At 64.1% G+C, this 20,821-nt stretch overlaps 1 protein-coding gene across 1 annotated transcript in view; it reads right to left on the bottom strand.

Annotated features, from left to right (window-relative positions):
• Positions 1-20,821, bottom strand: part of Prex1 (phosphatidylinositol-3,4,5-trisphosphate dependent Rac exchange factor 1) — a 139,051-nt gene that overhangs the window by 73,845 nt on the left and 44,385 nt on the right. The window contains exons 2-4 of the mRNA XM_077109198.1: positions 10,292-10,363; positions 7,638-7,760; positions 994-1,098 (exon numbers count right to left, since the gene is read on the bottom strand). Of these exons, the coding sequence (XP_076965313.1) occupies positions 994-1,098; positions 7,638-7,760; positions 10,292-10,363 (300 nt within the window). The remainder of the gene's footprint in view (positions 1-993; positions 1,099-7,637; positions 7,761-10,291; positions 10,364-20,821) is intronic.

Genomic DNA, 20,821 nt, shown 5'->3' with positions numbered 1-20,821 from the left:
CCTGCCCCCCAGACGCTGTCCGGGCCCAGGCCAGGCCAGACCCCCTCGACCCAAGGGCGAATGTTCTGAACCAGAATCCTGGAGACACGCTGGGGAGGCTGCGCCGGGGACTCTGATGACGGCCCGCTCCCTGGGGCCCGGTGCACAGTCCCCACAAGGCTCCAGGTCTGAACTCGCTGCAGCTGATCACAGCCAGCTCAGGGGCTGGGTGCGGCTCAGGGGCAAAGCGCTTGCCTAGCATGTGTGAGGCCCTAGGTTCGATTCTCAGCACCAAAAAATATGAATAAAATAAAGGTCCATTGACAACTGAAAAATAAAATAAACAGCACAGGAGGGCACCACTGAATGGAGGGGACTTAGAGGCGAAAGACCTGGACTGGACCTCTGATGAGCTAAATCACCTTTCAAGTATGAACTTTAGAAAGGCACTTAGTATTGTGGGATCACAGAAGTCCCCATGAAGACAACGCAGAGAAGAGTGGAGTCTGTGTTTTGAGCACATCCTGGCGATGAGATCTGAGCGCCTGGGCTCAGCTGTGCCTGAAGCCCCTCAGGTCTTGACCTTCTTAGAAAACCGCACAGGTGAACTCGTTATTTTTCTTGTCACTTTGCTTAGCCAGTTTTACCTAAATTTTCTTTTAATGTAAGCAAATAACCCTAATGATACCAATGATACTAGTAATATTATTCTAAGATGTCATTACCATTATTAACTATGACTGCCGCCACTTTTATTGGGGACTGGCAGAGCTGACCGCCTGCAGCCTGATTTTGCAAATGAAGTTTTACTGGAACATCATCAGGCTCATCCCCTCCCATGCTGTTTATGGCACCTCAGTATCTATGGCCACTGGGCATGGGCCGAGTCTTGGCGGGACCTCTGGGATGGACACGGCCTCCCACTGGCCAAGAGAAGAGCCTCCCGTGCCCGCCCCACCCAGGAGCCCCGCCGGGACTGGGGACGGCGCCGGGGACAGCGCGGGGCACACTCACCAGGAGGAAGGCGCGGGCGGCGGGGGCCTTGTTGAGCTCCACCAGCAGCCGCAGGGCCTTCTCGTGGTTGCTGCAGTACTCCTCGTAGACGCAGAACTTGTCCTTCTGCAAGGCAAGGGCACGGCCTGAGGGCAGAGGCCAGGAGGGAGGCGCCCGGGTGTGGAGCCTACAGGTCAGCACTGCGGGGACGAGAGCCACCCAGGACCCCGGGGGATGCGGCTCCTGCCGGCCCCTGTCCTGCACCCAGCAGTCCCTCAGGAAGGTTCAGCCCCGGGGCTCGGGCGGCCCACCTGGCCCTGCGCCTCAATCTCCCCAACAGGAAGGGGCGCTGACCAGGGCAGGGAGGCATCCCTCTGGGGAGCTCAGTGGTCTCCAGACGCCCTGGGCCCCCCTGGATTCTGTCCAGCACAGAGGTCCCCTGGTCACCAGGTCTGTGCCCTTGTGTCTGGTTTCCACAACTGGGAGGGGCACCCAGGATGCCTCTGTGTGGGCGCCGTGCGGGGGGCTGTGTGTGGGTTCCGAAGCCCACCCTCCTGCTCGGCGTCCTGGTGCCCGGTCCTCCCCTGGGGGGATGCCTGGGGCCTGTCTGGAACCTGGACGGGCTGCAGACGCCTCCTCCCCCCTGAGCGTCTTGGGGTCTCTCGCCCACCCCAGCCCCGAGCTCTGCCACCGTCCTCCCAGTGGCCTCAGGACATCCTGCTTGGCGCCTGGCGGGTCCCAGAGCCTCTGGGACTGGAGGCTCAGTGGAGGGCTTCCTGCCTACGGAGGCTCCCCAGGCTCCCAGGACGGCCATGCTGCTCTCCCTCCCCCCCACAACAGCCTCGCGTGGACCCGGGGACTCATGGGAAAGCCAAGGGCGGGCCTCTGGCCCCAGGGTCTCCAAGCTCTGGACCCAGCAGAACCAGGACGCAGCTGCCCTGACCCCCATGCCAGCTCCAGCTCCAGCCCCCAAAGTGGGGTAGGGACGGGAGCCCAGGCCAACGCCCAGGGTGCGTGCGCCGGCCACAAACCCAGACTGGGCACTGCGGCAGGACACTGTGAAGCCCCCCAGGAAAAGCAGCTCCCCCTCCGCGGCACGGCGACCCATAAGAGGACACAGCAGAGCCCGGCCCTTGGCTGCTGCAGGACTGGACAACACATGGAAAACAAGCAGGGCGTCCCCGGCCACAGGGAGCGCCCGTGACCCTCTGAACGCTCCACAAGCACAGCCACAACCAGGGTCCAACGGACAAACAGGTCATCAGTGAGACACCACACAGACAGCGTCACCGCCATACACAGGCACAGACACGGCAGGCAGCGCACACCCAGGGACCGTCAATGACCTGAGGCCAAAGGCTCCGTCACACCCTCACAGCGGTGCAGAGACCCACCGAGCCACAGAGCCACCACTCGCCAGGCCTCCACCCCTCGCCCGGCCTGCGCAGCCCCAAGCCCTGTAATAACACGGGCAGGAAGGGGCTGGCACCCGCGGTGCCCAAGCTGACCGTCCCTGTTTCCACTGGCCTCAAATGAGCCTCGAGGCAGGAGAACCCCGAGTTGGAGGTCAGCCTTGGCAACTCAGCAAGACTCTCAAAAAAGCAAAAAATGGGCTGGGGGCGGTGGCCTGCGCCTGTCATCCCAGCAGCTCAGGAGGCTGGGGCAGGAGGATCACAAGTTCAAAGCCAGCCTCAGCAATTTAGCGAGGCCCTGAGCAACTCTGCGAGACCCTGTCTCTAATGAAACACAAAACAGGGCTGGGGACGTGGCTCAGTGGCAGAGTGCCACCGAGTTCAATCCCTGGTACAAAAAAAAAAGAGTAGAAAGGACTGGGGTGCATCATCCTGCGTGTCAGCGTCACCAGTGTTACTTCAGGAAATTCATCATCCTCCAGTGAACCAATGTGGGGCAGGGCAGGGCAGTGGGCAGGGCAGGGCAGTGGGCGGGGTGGGGCAGTGGGCGGGGCAGTGGGCGGGCAGACTCTGATGGCTGACTGGGCACTTTCTGAGAGGCAGAGTCCGGAGGAAGTGGCTGGGCAGACGCGAGGCCTGGAGAGGCCAGGGAAGAAGCAGGCAGATGGAGGCTGCGGGTCTGGACCACATGCTGACGTCTCAGCCGTGCACCGTCCATCTGTCCATCTCCCCCCCCAGGGGCAGGCCTACACCTGCTGTGGTCCCTGCTGAGCAGCAGTGGAGACCCATGAGCTGGGCAGAGAGCAGGCATCACGGTGTTTGATGAGTGAAAACAGGAAAGCAGGAGGAACTGAGAGAGGCCTGTGGCTCCCAGACAGCTCCACCTTCTGCCCAGACTGGCCCACCTCCCCCAGGCATGAGAGGTGAGCATGTGACCAGGCCGAGCCGCTCAGAGCTGCCTGTCCTCACCACAGCGGCCATGTGGCTAGGCTGGGCCAGTGGACACCCTCCAGGGCCCCTGGTGCAACTACTGGAAAGAGAAGCTCTGACTGAACTGTTGCCACTAAGGTGACAGCAGCAGCCCAGAGCCGCCAAGGACCACCTTGGTCACCATGGGAGGCATGCACCTGCCCACCACCACTGCCCTCCTCCAAGAACGGAACCAACACACGGATGGAGAGAAAGCAGGTCCTGAAAATGTCATGTGGGCTCCTGGATGCAGCTATGCCTGAAGCCAGCACACCTCCCTGAACACTCTATTTGTGTTTGCCAAAAGAAGTTCCTGTCTAGACCTATCCGAGTTGGTGTATTTGGTTTAAATGAAGACAGTCCTGACTCGGGTACATCTTCAAAGAGAGGAGAAGTGAAACTCACAGACCCGAGATCCAAGTTCAGTAAAGTGACAGTCTCCCCGTCTACCTCCACTGGTACCACGATGGGGCCAGGCCAGCAAGCAGGGACGAGTCTGTTTATTCTCACATGTCCCCCCAGTCGATGGGCAGTGCTGGCTGGAACGTTGCTGGTGGACTCTGGAGCCCAGGGAGCCGAGGGACCGTGTGCAGCACCCGATCGTGACGGCTGCCACAGCTGCTCAGAGAGCTGCGAGCGCCTGGCACTGTCCCTCAGCCCGCGGAGAGGCAGGGCTGGGCCCGAGCTGGAAAGCTGGCTGCAGCTGACCACAACAGCCCCTCGAAAGCCTGCCGGTCCACACCCCGTGTCCTTCCACGGAGCCTGACCAGGTGCCCCCGGGGCCCTGCGGATCTGGAAGTGCTGCTTGGGACTCTGTTCCGCTCTCTCCCAGGGCCCCTCGTGGGCTCCAGGTGACACACAGTTCCGTGCCCAGGTGTGGTGGTGGGTCTGGGGTGTAAAGGCCACATGGACAACCTCCAGCTGGGGACAGCCAGGGGAGGGGAGCTGTCCCCCAGGGAGGGCACCAGGATGGCAGCTGTGGTTGCTGCTGCCCACAGTGTTCAGGGGGTGACCATGTGCTCCAAGCCACTCAAGTCTGAGGCTCGAGGAGGGAGGAGCGGGCTGTGGACCCCCCGGAGGAGGGGCCAGGGTCATGGGGGCGGGGTCACGGGGGCGGGGGTCACTCTGCAGGTCTCCTTGGCCTGCCACGCCCATCCAGGGGGAGGCCACTTCCTCCTGAGCTGGAGACGCCCAGTGGAGTCCTGCCATGGGGACAAGACCCGGGCTCCCTGCCTCGGCCACAAAGCCCTGGGGGACCTGACCCCAGGACGCCCACCGCAGCCACCAGGCTCCCCGCTGCAGGGCCTCCCTCCCTCGCTCCTCCCTCAGGAAGGCCCTCCCTGCCAGCCAGAACCTCAGGGGCTCACAGGTAAGTGCTGACTGGGGTGCACCACGCACTGACCAGTCCATGCGTGAAGGCATGTTCCGTGTTGCCCTGAACGTCCCCATGGCCTCGGGGAACTGCGTTTGTGTTTGTAAAGTCTAGCGACCCCGACCCCAGCCTCCTAATTCAAGGTGGGGTCAGCCTCTCCTGGCCACATCTGCATGGCCATCTGAATGACCTGTTAATGCGCCCTCAGCTCTCGGCCCGTGAGCCTCCTGGCAGCCAAGAACAAGTCTGTCTCATCCAGGCCAGAGTGGGCACAGGCCCGGTGGCCAGCAGGTGCCTGGTGTGCGTCTCAGGAGACGTGGAAAACCGACTGCAGAGCCAGGACGCCTCAGCCCTGAGCCAGCCCCGAGGCCCCGCGGCTCTGGAACCCGGCCTGGGCCCTCTCTCCCGGGCCTCGGTCTCCTCACCTAGACACAGTCGTTGCAGCACCTGCCCTTAAGGGCTGTTGGGAGGTTTCAATGAGCTAATGTGCCGCCTACTCAGCACAGCACCCAGCACAAAGAAAGGGCCGCTCAGTACTCATCCGTGATGGACTCAGGAGTTAGTGGCCAGGCTGGCGGGTAAGGGGGTGAGGGCATCTCCCCACCCCCTGGCCAGGGCTGGCACCGGGCGGGTCTGGGAGCCGGGCCCCTCCTCTCTGGGCAGCCCGAGCCGTGCCCTCCCCCCCGGAGGCTGGCCTTGCAGAGGGGGCAGGGGCCTGGGGCACGGCCCCCTGCGGAGGCTGCTGTGCTGTTCCAGGCAACCCCCACCCTTGAGGGCAGAGGCACGTCCCCCCCAGAGTGGGGTGGTGGCAGCCAAGTCCCCTCCAGGCCACAGACAGCCATGGCATGAGGCTGACGCCTGTTCCTCGCCCGGTCACGTGGGGAGGCCGCAACCTTGATGCACCTGGGCACAACCTGCGGCCTCGTCCCAGGGCCTCCGGATCCGCTGAGGCCGTGGGAGCCGGAGCAGCCTCACCCAGGGCCACTGTCCAGGCCACCTGCACGTGACTCTCCAGCTTCCAGAACAGCCCACAAGCTGCTTTCAAAACCCCGAGGCGGTGACTCAACCCAGCCGCCCAGGCACGGGAAGAGGGGGCGAGGGCTCCTCATTTTAAATTGAAAATATGGTTTAGAACTGAGAACACTGACCCAGGCCGAGAGGCCGGCTCCCTCCCAGGGTCCAGTTAGTCAAGGAGGCCCTGGGTGGGCACGTGAACGCAGGGCGCAGGCCCCCGGCTGAGGGCGTGGCCAGGCCCCGCAGATGTGGTCTGGGGCTCTGATCCCGCAGGTGTCACAGCAAGAGCCACCCACTTCCCGTTCCCAGGGACGGAGCTCACCTCCCCTTGAGTCTCACCTGCCTCATCCCCAAAGAACAACCCGGGGCCCGGGGAAGGCAAACGCAGCCACGTCCCTGGGACCTGTGGCCTGGGCTCTGGCCCAGCCACTTGGCACTTTGGGAGTCCCACCTTAAGGGCAGCGGGAAGGGCTGACAAAGAAGGGGCCCGAGGGCACTCACACCCTGATACCCCGTGGGAAGGGGCTGGAATGTTCCAGAACAGTGAGGAGCCAGTGTGGCCAGTCAGGGAGGGCCCTGCACGGTGTGGGGACTTCACCTAGGAGAGGGGCAAGGAGGCCGGGGGCGCCGAGGGACCCCCTTCTTGGCCCTGAGTGTCCATCCCAGCCCCGAGCGTCCGTCCCAGCCCCGGGCACCCGTCCTCCTGTCAGGCGGAAGGACGGGCCTCTGAGGCTGGGGACTCCTGTGAGATCCCGAGCGCCTGGGTGTGGCCCAGCAGCCGGCGGCTGGGGACTCTGCAGCTGCGCCCAGAGAAGCTCAGGAGAGGCTCCAGGGAGCAGAGACCCCACGATCCCAGGGACAGGACACCGCGACACGCCGAGCCTGGCATGGGTGAGGACACACTGCCTTGGCCACCTCTCTCAACCACCTGCACGGCGGCGTTACCGCCCCGGGGACAGAGGGGGACACAGGCAGTGAGAGGCAAAGTCTCCAGGGCCACAGAGCAGGGAGCAGCAGGGCCAGGCTGCGGCCAGGCAGCGGGACTCTGCTGGACCCCACAGCCCCGCGCACTGCGTCCTGGGTGCCAGGAGGGTCCACACACCGCCACGGCTGGCGAGCAGCCCTCGGCCAGCACCGGTCTCACAGGACTCCACGGGGGTCTGGGCAGGGCGGGCAGGGTGCCACGCGCACTCCCTCCTCCCTCCCCAGGAGTCCCAGGGAGTGACGGGGAGGACAGCTGAGCACCCCGGCTGGCCAGCCTCAAGTGACTCCACCTCAAGTGACTGCTCCCTGCCCCCAGCCTGGGCAGCAGGACCCTCGCTCCCTGTGCTGGACAGTCCCTGGCTGGTCAGCACTGAACAGGGACGTGAGCCTCGGCTGCTGGCCCCAGAGGGACGAGCCCTCATGCCTTCCCCAGAAGGTGACCCAGCCCTGCACGCCACGCACCACGCACACAGAACAGGAGGTATGGGGAGCTGAGCCTGCGGCTGCCCAGCCCCACAGTGCCCAGGAGGACAGCCCACCCTCTCTGACCTGTGGCCCAAGCAGCACTAGGCACCTGGTGCCCTCCTGGCCAGTGGGTGGCCAAGCCTGGTTCAGACCCAGTGTGTCTGGGCCAATCTGTGCTCTCGGCCGCTGGCTGCCTCTGCTGGTCCCTCTGTGGCAGAGGGGCTCTCAGCCGGCTGGTCATGGGGCCCCAGGGCACAGCCACTCAGCAAGAGGCCACATCCCTCAGGAAGCAGAGAGGGGCCACCCGCTGCCCACTATGCCTGGGAGGGGCAGCCCACCACGGCCCACCTCCCAGACGGGCCTGCAGGGGCACAGCCAGGGGTGCTGGGCAGGGTCCGCACTGGGCAGGGTCCGCACTGGGCAGGGTCCACACTGGGCAGGGTACTCACGAATCTGAGGAACACGTTGCCGAGCTCGTGCTGAGACTGCGGCTCCGGGTGCAGGCAGCACTCCAGGGCGGCCAGGAAGTCCTTGTGCACCTCCAGGATGTCCTCGATGTTGGAGAAGAGGATCTGCCAGGAAGCAGAGGCCCCGCGTCAGCAGGGCCCAGGGCAAGCCACGCGCCCCAGGAGACAGCGCTCCGGGCACCGGAGCCTGCAGGGAGACAGGAGCTGTCCCGCTGGCCCAGCCGTCCCGAGAAGGTGGGCGCGAGCAGGCAGCCTGTGTGGATGGGCAGAGACCGGCCCAGAGCTAAGGTCGTCATGGTCATCATGGTCACATCACGGTCACGTCATGTCAGCCAGCTCACCCCCAGCCTGCAGGTGAGGGACCAGCACCCCAGCGCCATGTGCCAGCAAGCCCCAGGGGCAAGGGTGCCACCCTGGCCCGTCACACCCACATGCCAGTACACGCCAGCCCCAGGACTGAGCTGCACCTGTCCACACCAACACAGGGAGGGAACATGGTCTGGGGGACTGGAACCTGCCGTGCAGACACCCCACGTGGGGCCGCCTGCTCCCTCACCTCCACCCAGAGGTTCAAATGCAACCTGACCCAGTGATTCCACACTGTAGAATGTAGCCTTTCAGTCATCTCTAGCTAGAGGACTTTTGCCCCCCGGAGACAGACATCTGGCACGACTGGGGACGTTTTGGGCTGTCACAAACTGTGGGACAGAGAGGAGAGTGCTACTGGTGTTTGCAGTCACAGACCAGGCATGCCACTGTGGGGCACAGAACAGAGACGTTCAGGCGCCAGTGTCCACGGTGCCCAGATGGGAGTCTGGGGGCTCAGCCAAGTGACGGTGCTGCAGCCTCACTGGCATTAACAAAAAATTGGGAACAAATATCCACCTGCAGGAACCAGTTAATCAGATTATAGTAAGATACATTCCACAGGCAGGAATACTATGCACCTGGAAAAAGAACCTGTGGATACATACACACACAGAATCCCATCGGATCCTCATATAGATTTTAAGTGTGTGACAGGGAGGGGAATCCAGGTGCCCAACAGGTTCCATTAGGGGCCTGTTTGTGTAAAACAGCACCAAAAATGGCCCCTCCTATTTATGCTGGTGGGAACAGAGACTTTTTAGGTGGTGATATAAACTGGCAACTGTAGAGGTCTCCGGAAAGGACCAGGAAAGATCTTTCTGACCTAAACTTCACAAATTCCATTTTCCTTCTGTTTACTGCACAAGTGTCTTTGTCAGTTTAAGTGCTGAGCAAGCAAGGTGCTCCCTCGGCTCAAACGCCAGCACGGAAATGAGCACCCACAGCAGTCTTGCTCCCTCCGGCATTTTCTGAGCACCTACTGTGTGCCGGGCTCAGAGGCCCAGAGGATACGGCAGGGAGCAGAGGAGTCCCACCCCCATGGTGGGGGTGCCCGGGGCGCCCGTCTCGGGAAGTGGCTGTGGCAGCCCTAGCCCGCAGTGCCGGGTCCCTCCAGCGCTTCCGCTCATGGGCTGACCCCACTCCTAAGGCCCTTGGTGACTGTAAGGAAGGGCTGGAGCGTGAACCCAAAGGAAATGAGAAACGTCACCCGAAAGCTGCCTGCACAGTCACGACAGCCAGCAACTGCAAACAGTGCGCACACCCAACCCGGGAGGAGGGCTGCGTGAAGTATTACAGAGCCCTGAAAAATCACGAGCCCCACACAGACCAAGGGCAGCTCCCAGGCGACGTGAAGGCAAGACCTGGACCCGAAAGGACAGGCGACGCCGACCGATGGCGTCAGGAGCCAGTGTGCACTCTGAGAGGGAGGACTGTGTAGAGGGACAAGGACACTCCTGCCTTCGTCTGGGCCGGTGGCACACACCCCTGGGCTTCACTGCAGGGCGGTTCACCCTCACGGAGAGCAAGGGTCTTAACGCTCGACCTGCCACAATCTCTGAGTGGATGTGAAGTCACCACAGCGTGCCACAGACAGACCCAACCCCCGCAGTGCTCAGCAAGCGCGTGCCGAGGGGGCAGGCGAAGGGGGGACCTGGAGAGGGACCCCAACACTCCCCCCAGCAGTCCCCGGCTTTCCTGGGCACAATGTGATCTCAGAGCCATCGAGGTCCCTGTCCAGTCAAGCGGGGACACCTGGAAGGGGCGGGCATCTTCCTTGGCCACGTGGCTGGGACCTCAGATGCCCACGGTCCCTTCAGTCCTGAGGACTGCGCAGCGGCTTCCCAGAGAGCAAGGTCACATCGGAGCCAGGCCCGGCGGGAGGCCCGGCAGCACACAGAAGGCCACTGATCTCCTCCTCAGCCTCCTGAGCCTCTGCCAAGAAGAGCTGCCTGACCACTCCCCGGCCCCTGACCCCGCTGCCCAGCCCGGGCGGGAGGCAGCTGCAGGAGCCGGGCCCCCAGGGCCCTTGGGAAAGGACTTTCTGCTGGTCGGAGCCGGCACCAGACCCAGGCAGCTGGGAGACGGGGGCCACTGGGCCAGGGAGGGTCCCACACTGGAGCAGGACAGAGCCAGCCGCTCACGGCCCCGGGAGTCCTCCAGGGACATGGGAGAAGGCGGGGGAGCCCCCAGCCAGGGCCAGCAGGTGACCTGCCCTCCCAGCATGGCCAGCAGCAGGGCCCTCCACGGGGGGGGGGGGGGGGTCCCACCTTGACGTTCTCGTCCGTGAGCCCCTTCTCCACGGAGTCCGCCGCGTTCTGCCGGATGCGGTGCAGGAAGGCCTGTGGAGAGAGCGACAGTCAGCGCCCAGGAGGGACGGGCTGACCCCCCAGGGCCCACGAGGCAATGGTCCAGGGCAGGGACACTGGCTCTGCTGACACCCGAGCCAGGGACGCCCCTCACCCTGCGCCAGCGGCACCCTCCTTGGGGGCCTGAAGAGACCCAAGAGAATGACACAGGCCAGCTCCCCCCCCACTGCCACCCACAGTCCCCGGCGGGTGACAATTCACCTCTCCTAGTGTCTCATCCTTTTTTTCCTGAGCAACTTAACCCTCAAACTTTAACACATTCGCACGGCTCAGAAGTCAGGAGTACAAACCCAAAAACAGGAAAAGCTTTTTCCCAGCCGGCCCACCCCATGTCCCCACCGCCACCCAAGTGTCCCCCGCCACTGCCCCAGCGTCCCCACTGCTACCACCGCGACCTGCCGGCTGCCCCCATGTCCCACCCCCGCGTCCTGCCCCTGCCACCCCCGTTAATCTCGGCCAGGGGGCTTCTCAGGGCCTCCAGAGTCTGCGAACCCCACGTGCACAGGTGCATGTAGGATGGGCCGGGTGCACGTGGGGGGTGGGCCAGGTGCACGTGGGGATGTGCCAGGTGCATGCAGGATGGGCCAGGTGCACGGGGTGTGCACACAGCAACTCTCGCATCTGCTCCTTCTACCCCCAGGAGAGAGCAGCAGGGTGCACAGGACGGCGACGGGCAGGCACACCCACCCCTCGCTGGAGCACCCACCCCTCGCTGGAGCACCCTCGCCTTCCCGTGTGGGTGGACCACGGTCCTTGTGCAGCACTGTTCTGGGGCTCAGCACAGAGAAATCGCCTCCCTCCTCCGTGAGGCGCAATGTCTGATGATTAAAAGGAGGGACGGGGGACAAGCAGGCACAAGCCCACCTGAGGGAGCTGCCACCTGTCCCCTCCTAGAGGGAGCAGTCAGAGGCAGAGGCTCAGGGCCACCGGGTGTTCTGGTTCCTCTATTCTGTTTTCCTTTTCCGGGGGAGTGAGCCCAGGGTGCCCCACCCCCCGAGCCCTTTCTGGTTTTCGCTTTGAGACAGGGTCTCACTGCGTTGCTGAGGCTGGCCTCAAACCTGCGATCCTCCTGCCTGGGGCTCCTGAGTCTCTGGGACCCCAGGTGTGTGCCGCGGCACCCGGCTGCCACCCGATACCTTACAGCTGAGCCTCCCAGCTCAGGGTGTGGGGGAGAGCTGCCCGTTACTGGGGGAACAGGGTCTCAGGGGTGATGCAGAGCAGGGAACCAGGCAGAGGGGTGCCGTGTGCCATGTAGAGGTGACTGTGGCCTGGCCCTGGGGGGGTGTGGGACAGAGCCAGCGGGGAGGGCTGAAGGTGGGGAGGGAGGGGTCGAGGTGGCCCTAAGGAGAACAGGCTGTCACCAGCGACCTCCGCCTGCTCACCCCAGCTCAGCACTGGGCCTGGGCCAGGTTAACCAGGCAACAGTCCCACGGAGACCCAGGAGAGGGAGTCCAAGGACTTGTGCCACGCCGGGCCACCGTGAGCTGAGCAGGCCTGGCAGCTGGCCACAGCCCATGGGGCCCAGGGGGGACCACCCCAGCGGACAGGGGCCTCCTGTCACCGAGCCCAGCTGCAGGTTCACCGTGAGCGGGCCCATCCCACCGCGCCTGTCGACAGGGACCCTGCGTGTGCTGGGAAAGATGGCGGGGACAGGCCACCACAGAGCTGGGGTCAGGGAGGCAGCTGCAGGAGGCAGAAGGGAGGCTGGCCTCCACATTCAGCTGTCGGATCCTTTCCCGTCACGCAGGTGATGACCACGGGCCACCGCAAGTCCAGCCACCACCCAGACTCAGGCTTGAGAGGACGAGCTGCTGGGGTCCCACTCGCGGCCTCCGCGTCTCCGTCCAGGCTCAAGGCAGAGTGACCACACCCAGCACACGCGTCTCAGGGCTGAAGTCCACCTTTGGCTGCCACCCTGGGGTGCACGTCCCAGCCTGGGCCCTCCAGTGGCTCTCCCCGGGTACACCTGGGCACCCGGGGAGCACCGCCACCCACCCCGCCTCCTCCTCCCCCAGCGCCCCGCCCAGTCACTGCCCCCTGCCGCCAGGGAGGCCACACCCCGCCGTCCCCGCCCCTTCCTTTAAGTCCATTTCCAGTCCCTGTGCGAACGCCACCGGCCTTCCCTGGGAAAGCCCACCGCCTCTCCCAACCTCACAGCCAGCCCCCTGCCCAGGCCACCGCATCCCCACCTGGACTAACGCAAGCTCCTCTGCCCTGGTCCCCTCACCTTCCCGAGAGTCTCGCCCACACACAGAGCCAGATCCTTCTAAACGCATAAACCAGATCTTGTCACCCGCAGCTCAAAACTTCCACGACTTCCACAGGAGGACATCCAAACCCTCCAGGGCCATAAGGCCCCCAAGCCCTCTGACCCCACCTTCCAGCACTCCATCCTCCCACACTTCAGGAATCTTCAGCCAAACCTACTATTCCTGCCTCAGGACCTTTGCACATGTCTTACCTGCTAGCAGGCTGCTCTTGGCAATCCACCCTGAGCAGGCTCCTTCTTACCCATCAGGCCCTGCTCAAATGTCTCCTCCTCAAAGGGGCCCTCCTGCCTTCATGCTCTCATCACCTTCCCATTTGACAGCTGAGAAAACTGAGGGGAAGTGTCTACACCTGCTCCTCAGGGACAGGCCAAGCTTAAGAAGGGAGCACGGCTCCAAGGGAAGAGGTCAGGTTTGGAAACCCGCGGGTCTTCCTCCTTCCTGGGCGGGACCTCAGGAAAGTGCACGGCTTCTCTGAATCTTAGACTCCTCTTTCCAGGTGTGAGAGCCTGGTGACACCGTGACACGGCGGGGACTTTCACAGGTAACAGGACAGAGCTGGGGAGCAGGGGCCAGGGCCAGGAGAGGGCGGGGCGCCAGCAGGCTGGGAGACCACAGGAAGCGGGAAGTGCCTGGCGGGACAGGCCCCGACACCTGCTGGCTGGCCTTCGAAAGGACAGCAAGGGAGGGGACGGACAGAACTCCTAGAGGATGTCTGGACAGGGCTGGACGCCCACAGGAAGCCAGTCCCAGGCCCAGGGACAAAGCACCTGCCCAGTGCGCAGACGCAGACGTCCTGCAGGACCAGGGAGTGGCTGGCCTAGATGGGCTTCCTGTCCCCATTTCCTCACAGGAGCTCAGCCACCACATTGTGCTGGGACAATGGGAGGCTCGGGCCACCCACTGAGAAGCTTCAAAGAAGCCGCTGGTGGCACAAGGAGCAGCTCTGACCTGAAAGAATGGCAGGCCCTGCTGGCTCTGCCCAGCCCCACGGCCAAGGCACAGGGACCTTCCAGGCGGTACAAACGTCCTCTGAACGCTGGACGGAGATGAAGTGGGGTCTCCAGGGAGGCTCTGCCTGGACCACTGCCCTCTTCCCAGTGTCCTCTCCCGACGTCGGCGACGAGAGAAGGGAGACAGAAACCCCGCGCCCACCCGCACCCACCGCCTGTCACTGCCCGGCGCTGGCGACCCCTCACTGGCCGGGTTTGCCCAGGGCCACTGACACAGGGGAAGGGGCGGCCCTCGGGTGAAGGAGCCTCCCGCCTCGTCCGCACGGGACGGTGTACGCCAAGCCCGGCAGCGAGCACCGTGGACAGGCCCACCTGGCCCAGCGGCCCTGCGATATCAGGCCCCCAGGAGAGGGGACAGCAGGCCCTGGGCAGAGGGGACCCTGCCCCCAGCAGGTGCTCCAGCTCCCCGCACGGCCTGGGTACGGCACTCCAGGGCCCAGGGTGACGCTCCAGGGCCTCTGAAGACAGCGGGGGCATCTTCTGCAGCTGCACCCTGCGTCCAGGCGGCGCCCGCCCCTGCCACCCCCAGGCGTCCCCCGTGCGCAGGGCGGTGAGGTGCTCGAGGAGGGCGAGAGCCACAGAGGGACCCCATCAGGCACAGCCCAGCGCCTCCTGCCGTTCCTGGGCCCCACTGTGTGCCAGGCCCCACTCGGGGCCCAGAGGGTCCAGCTGTCACACTGAAGCTGCGGCAAGGCCCCGCCCTCCGGGACCTTCCAGGATCCGCTCCCCTGGGAGGGTGGCAGGCCTCCCGCCTTCCCCATCTTTGGGAAGAACCCAGGCTTCTGTCTGTCCAGGCCCAGCAGGGTGGCGCTCCGGTGGCCCCGGAAACTGCTGGGCAGCACCTTCCAGCTGCCTGCTCCTTCCTGGGGCCCTCCTGGCAAACCACTGTCCCCACGTCAGCCCAGGAAGGGGTCCCTGGGGAGGCCAAACGCAACCGACCTCGGGCTCACCGCGTGGTACTTAAAACGGTGATGCCACCACTCTCACACGCTTAGGCTGCTTCTTATGTCCTCGCTGTCACAGGGCTTGATGACGGGTCCCCTGGGCTCAGGTGCTAGAGTCCTCCCTCCTGGTGCAGGGCGGCTGCTCCCGGCATCCTGGACGCACAGTGGGCTCCCCCTGGGGACGCGGGGCCTTGCTGGGCAGGGTGCCAGCTTCTCGAGGTATGACGCGCTGGCTAATGATTAGGGACACCATCATCTTGACTAGTTAGTGCCAATGGCCCGCGTCCAGCCGCAGTGGGAGGGTTCCAGCAGCACCCCTTGGAGAGGGCCACAGTGTCAGCCGTTCACGCAGCACGCGTCCAACAGGCCCTGCCAAGGCCACCGTAAATTCACTTCACCCCCAGCCGGCTGGTCTCATCCGAGTCCCAGGACATGAGCCACCTGGGAGGGCTCTTGCCAGAAGCCAGCAGGGCTGCACCTGGCCCCAGGACTGTCCGACTCCAGCTGCCATGGGAGGAGGTGACCCGAGAGCTGCTCAGTGGACGCTGACCCCGGGTCTCCGTGGTCCCAGAGCCTGGGACGTAGCGGGAAGACCCGGCAGGATTGACTGGTGGTGCCTGCCAGGCTGGGGGCACCGGAGCCCCAGCCTCAGCGGCTGCCTCACCTGAGGCCCAAGGTGAGCTGGCGACCCACAGGTTCACACCAGGACCCCAGCCAGATGCCTCGCCGGCCCCACCCGGGGCAAGGACTCAGCCTAGGGTGGCTCTGCCGGTTCCCAGTGTCACCGTGGGAGGACATGCTCCGAGCATCGGGTGGGCTGAGGCCAGGGCTGCCACTCAGTAGCATCCCCAGAGCACAGGATGGCCCTGGGGGACACCAGCCCAGACCCAGGTGCCCAGGCAGAGAGGAAGCCCTGCTCAGAAGAGGCGCCAGTCACCGCCCACCGCAGGCCCAGCGCCCTGTGCTCACGGATCTAGTCGAGGGCCTCCTCGCAGAAGCGGCCGGCACTTGACACAGCCCGCAGCCCGTCCTCCATCGCCCGTCCCCCGTCCCAGCCACAGCATGCACTCTCTGCCCCCTCCTCAGATTGAGAGGCCTCCCCATGGGCCCCATAAAGGAGAGTCCGGCCACCACCCCACACTGGCCCTCCCCTGACCCCTCCACAGCCGACATGGCTGCTGGCACAGACTCAATGACGAGCCAGCGTGCCCCCCTGGCACAGGGCGGCCTGGGACTGGCACAGAGCTGGTGCTCAGGAAAGTGGGTTTGCTGAGGAAGGGAGGCTGGAGGCGGCCTCAGGAGTTGGCAGCCCAGGAAGGGGGCGCCACCAGAGCACATCCGGCATCCTCGATGTCATCAGTGTCCCTAACGTGCTTGGCCTTCGCCAGGCGCCAGGAACTTCTCTGAGTGGTGCAGTTTCTGTTAAGGGAAGGCCTCACTGTGTACCCCAAGCCAGCCTCAAACTCCTGGGCTCAAGTGATCCTCCTGCCTCAGCCTCCCGAACAGCGGGGACCACGGGTGCAGGCCAGGGACCAGCTGCTCCCTGCAGCTTTAATCCTGAGTCAGCTCCTGGAAAGAGGCGCGCTCACGACTCTGCCCATTTTACAAAGCAGGGCACTGAAGCTCTGCCCAGGAAGGAGCTGACCCGAAGACACAGAGCCACTGAGAGGCGGAGTGGGTCTTGAATCCAGGCAGCAAGTCCCAGCCCGGCCCTGCATGGGCAAGTCGCTGGGCCACAGACTGCAGCGCCTAGAAACAGGCAGCAGCTGCCTCGTGGGGTGCCCCAGGGAGCAGCCATCTGTCTGGACCCCGTGGCCACAGCCCTGGGAGGATAGATCTCTCCCTGGAGGTTTTCTTAAGATAGGAAGAGGCCTTGGAGTCACTCTGAGACCAACACTGGCAACCTGATCTGCCAGGGACACCGCCTGTTTGCCCCCAAGGACACCCCAGTCTCAGCTGGGGTGACCTCACTAGACATATGGAGAAACCTGAGAGGACCAGGGGACAGGCTGGGAGTGGCCCTAGCCTATGGCAAGGACAAAGGCAGGCAGAAATGCATCCCAAGGACCCCAGCCCCAGAGTGTGCCTAGTGGCCAGGGTCCAGGCCAGCGGACCTGGAGCAGCATGCACACACCGTGGCCAGCCACAGCCAGCCGGGATGGTCACCCCACAGGCAGCGCCAGCAGACCCCGCCAGCCTGCGCCAGGACGGCTTCCCGGCTTCGAGGACACCAAGGGCTCGGAGCTGGCGGGAGACGCTCCAGGGTGCAGGGCCCCAGGTCAGAGGGGCAGCTGAGGGACCGCACCCCAGGGCACAGAGCGTTTCTCCTGGGATGCATCTGTGGGTTCTCCGCAGACACCTGGATCCCCCCGACTCTCGTGGAGGCCTCAGGCTCCCTTTTCCAGGCCAGGAGGCCCCAGGAGTCCTCTTCTGTGTGGTGCCGGAGATGCCACCAAGCCAACACCCCACCACCCAGCCTCGCCCCACCTGGGGCACTGCGTCCTCTCAGGAAGCAGGATGTGAGCCTGACGGGGCCAGAGGGTTCAAATCCTGCCCCTACCATCCACGGCTGTGTGACCCAGACAAGGAGCACCACCTCTCTGTGCCTCAGCTGTGGGCGCGACGGACAATCCAAGTATTGCGGCCCGGTGAGGCCAGAATGAAATACCGCGGGCGAAACATGGAGCCCCAGCTCTAAGGCCCGCTCTGCTGCAGCTCGTCTCCCTGCGGGCCAGGTGAGCGCGCAGACACCCCACAGCGCAGAACTCCGACTGGGGCCTGGAACATGGTGGGTCCGCAGGAAAGTCAGCGACTGTCACGTCCACGGTCCCCACATGGGACAGGCCTGCTGAGCCCGGGCAGTGCAGCCCCCTGTACCAGTGCTGCCCGTAAAACGCTCTCCTGGGGCTCCAGCACCAGCCCGAGGGGAGGGGAGGGGCGCAGGCACTGTGGGCCATGTGCCTCACCAGGAGGGCCATGTGCCTCACCCCGCACGCCCGCACCCCACCTGCGACGCCCACTCCCAACCACGTGACCTCAAAGGAGCCGGCCTCGCTGGGTCAACTTCCTCTTCTGCAAAGCGGGCAGCTGCTGAGGTTTGAGAAGGATGGCGCAGGCAAGGCCTCTGCCCCAGGCTTCCGGGGGACGCCAGGGGCTGGGCAGGGAGGCGCCCTGGGCGGCCAAGGAGCCACTGTTGTTCAGGGTCATCTTCCAGGGTGAGAAGGGCCTCTCCGGGGTCAGGGATGGTCAGGAAAAGCCCGGCGGAGAAGCGGGCATTTGAGCAGACAGGATGGAAGTGACCCAGCAGTTCCGCGGTGTCTGAGGACATGGCCAGTGCAAAGGCCCTGGGCAAGACCCACCCTTCCTGGCTAGTCCTCCACAGCTCGCCTGTCCCTGCCCACTGCTCTCCACTGCGAAGCCCTGATGGACCTAGGTTCAGTTGCCACACGGTTATCCATCAAGCCCACCCAATGTCACCTCCAGAAAGGCTTGTCCGCCCAGGTCACTGTGGTGTCCCAGAACCTGAGATTAAGCCCTCAATAAACGTGTCTGAGTAACTGATGGGCCATCTGCACGGACCACCTCTACCCCAGCCCCTTCTAGGCCCAGGCCCGCCCCATCCCCATCCCAGAGGAAGGTGGCGCAAAGCCCCAGCTGCCACAACCTGCTGGGGAGGTGTGACACCACAGAGGCAGGGGACACGCCCAGGAGGCCCCAGGGGAACTGGGTGCTCCTCCCCACAGGCCTGTACCCCAGGGCTGGGCCCTGCAGCCTGCCCTGCACCCACCGCACCCGCACCAGCTCTGGGCCACCTCGCCCTGGCCTGCCCAGCGCGCCCTGCAGGGGGTCTGCCAAGGCTCCAGCCAGGGCGGAATTTCAGACCCCAACTCCCCGCTGCTTCTGAGAAAAGTGACCCAGGGGCCTCAAGTGTCCCCAGGGCTACAGGCTGGAGCGCAGGGTGTCTCATGATCTCTGGCCCAACGGGCTTCACCTGCTCCATGCAGGGCCTCTGGCGGGAGCCCGTCCTCGCCCAGGGCAGACATCACTGATGGAGCGCAGATGTTGCTCCTGCGCTCTGTCAGCGGCACCACCACCTGGGCTCACATCGGCCTACTCAGCCCCACCTCTGCCCTCCCGGGGACCCCTCAGTTTCCTCCTCTTGTCACTCCTAAAGAACAGGCTCGTCAGGGTGGGGAGGCAGGGGACCTCCACCAGGGTGCCTTGAGCCTCTGCTGAGGGTGGCCCTCTGTCCCCCTGGCTTCCCCCATGGAGATACCCACAGCCTCCTCCCTCTGACTCTGACGGCCAAAATGCCTCCAGGCATTGCCCAATGTCCCCCCAGCTGAGAGCCACTGCATTGTGGCTCCGTCAGGAAAGTGACCAGAGCCAAGTATCTGGGGTCTCAGGGTGGCCCTGACTACTTTCTCTAGGAAATGAGGACTCAGAAAGGCACCAACCGCTAATGGGTCTGCAGGCTCTTATGGGGTGACAGGCGCGTCCTCAGGTTGGTGACTGTGATAACCCCAAGACCTCCGCCCTGCTCTCAGTGTCCCTGCGCCACCAGGCCTGCAGGTGGGGCCTTGAGCAAAGGCCTGAAGTGACCAGAGGTGGCGGCTTGGAACAGCCACTTCGGGTGGTATTTCCCGCCTGATCATCTGGGACAAAGGGGACCAGTCACCCGCCCCAGGATGCAGGGCGGGGAGGATGGCTGGGGCCCTGGGGTCCCCTGCAGACTGACAGGACAATGGCTGGAATGTGGTGTCCCCTCTGGGGGGCTGACATTTGACAGCTGAAGACAATGACTTTCAAGAGGTTTTGTTTCCTGTCCAGAGTTTTTTTTAATCTCCCCAAACAATCACCTCCCTCCCAGTCCTCCCAGTCCCCCTCGCCTGCAGAGGGCCCTGTTTGCAGAGCCAGAAAAACAATGCACAGAGTGAGAGAAAGCAAAAACAGTGGCCTCGAGGAACAGGATGGGCCTGGGCAGGCCCAGGAGGGGATGGGCCGATGGCAGGCCTGACCCAGGAGTCCCAGGAGCAGAGTGCCACCCTGGCTCGACTGCAGCTGGGTCTTCAATTTAGGGAGCGTCTGTAATGTTCCACTGCTTCCCACGCACTGCCTCATCCCAGGCAGCCCTACCCTCTTTACAGAAAAGAAGACACAGGTTCTCAGTGGACAACGTGAGTGCACACATGTGGGATCTGGGCCAACGGAGTCCAGGTGCTGACCTTCTGCCACTCTGGCCCAGTCTTGTGCTCCGGGCTTCCCTGACCTCCTGCTCACTTCCCACTCATGGTGGGGCCACATCATGAAGTCATCTCCCCACTGCCAAAAAGCAGGTACCTTTGGTCCCAAAGGTGAGCCCAGGCCTGGCCCTCTGGGCCCAGGAGAAGGAGACCTGGCAGGAAAGTGGCAGAGTCGGTGACACCTCAGGCTCTCAGAGAGGTCCAGGGAGCCTTGACCACTGCCGTAGGCTGAGTGAAGGGCCAAGGACGCCCCACAGATGCCCACACGCTGATCCACGACACCTCTCAGGTGTCCCCTTACAGCCAGAGGGACTGTGCAGACGGTGACAGTCGTGAAGTGGGGGGTTCTCCTGCATTACCCAGATGGGCCCAAGGTCATGGCAAAGACCCTTATGAATCAGAGGAGGGGGCCGGAGAGCGAGGGTCAGAGTGCGTGGAAGGCGCGGGCTGCTGGCCGGAGCACAGGCAGCCCCGAGTCCAGGAGCGAGGTGCCGCAGTCTGGCTGGGCACAATTCAGGAGTCACTTGTCAAGCAGAAACAAGCTTTATTTTTAGAACACACACACCCCACCACACAGCTCTTCAGGAATTCCCTCAGAGCCCAACTGCCACCACTGGCTTCCCACAAGCCTCTCAACACCGCCCCCCCCCCCACCCCCCCCCCACCCCCCCCCCCACCCCCGGCACTCCTCCTGCTCTTGAGGCCGATTGGCTGGGTCTCGTGGGTGGAGCCAAAAGAGTCCCCCAATGAGCAGCTCTGTGGTCTGAAAGGGCGGGGAAACAGCCCAATGAGCATCACCGCAGAGGAGCCAATCAGCTGGCAGCTAGAAGTTTGCTGGGGCCGCTGTGAGCCAATCATCAGCTGGCAGCTGGAAGTTTGCTGGGGCCCCTTGGGCTGTGGCTCTCAACAGCGCAGCCTTCAGGAACTGCAAGGGTAAGGGTGCTGGGAGCCATCAGCCAAGTAG

The sequence above is a fragment of the Callospermophilus lateralis genome, chromosome 3 (genome assembly GCF_048772815.1).
Source record: "Callospermophilus lateralis isolate mCalLat2 chromosome 3, mCalLat2.hap1, whole genome shotgun sequence".
NCBI lineage: Eukaryota > Metazoa > Chordata > Mammalia > Rodentia > Sciuridae > Callospermophilus > Callospermophilus lateralis.
This window is presented reverse-complemented; position numbering and strand designations above follow the sequence as displayed.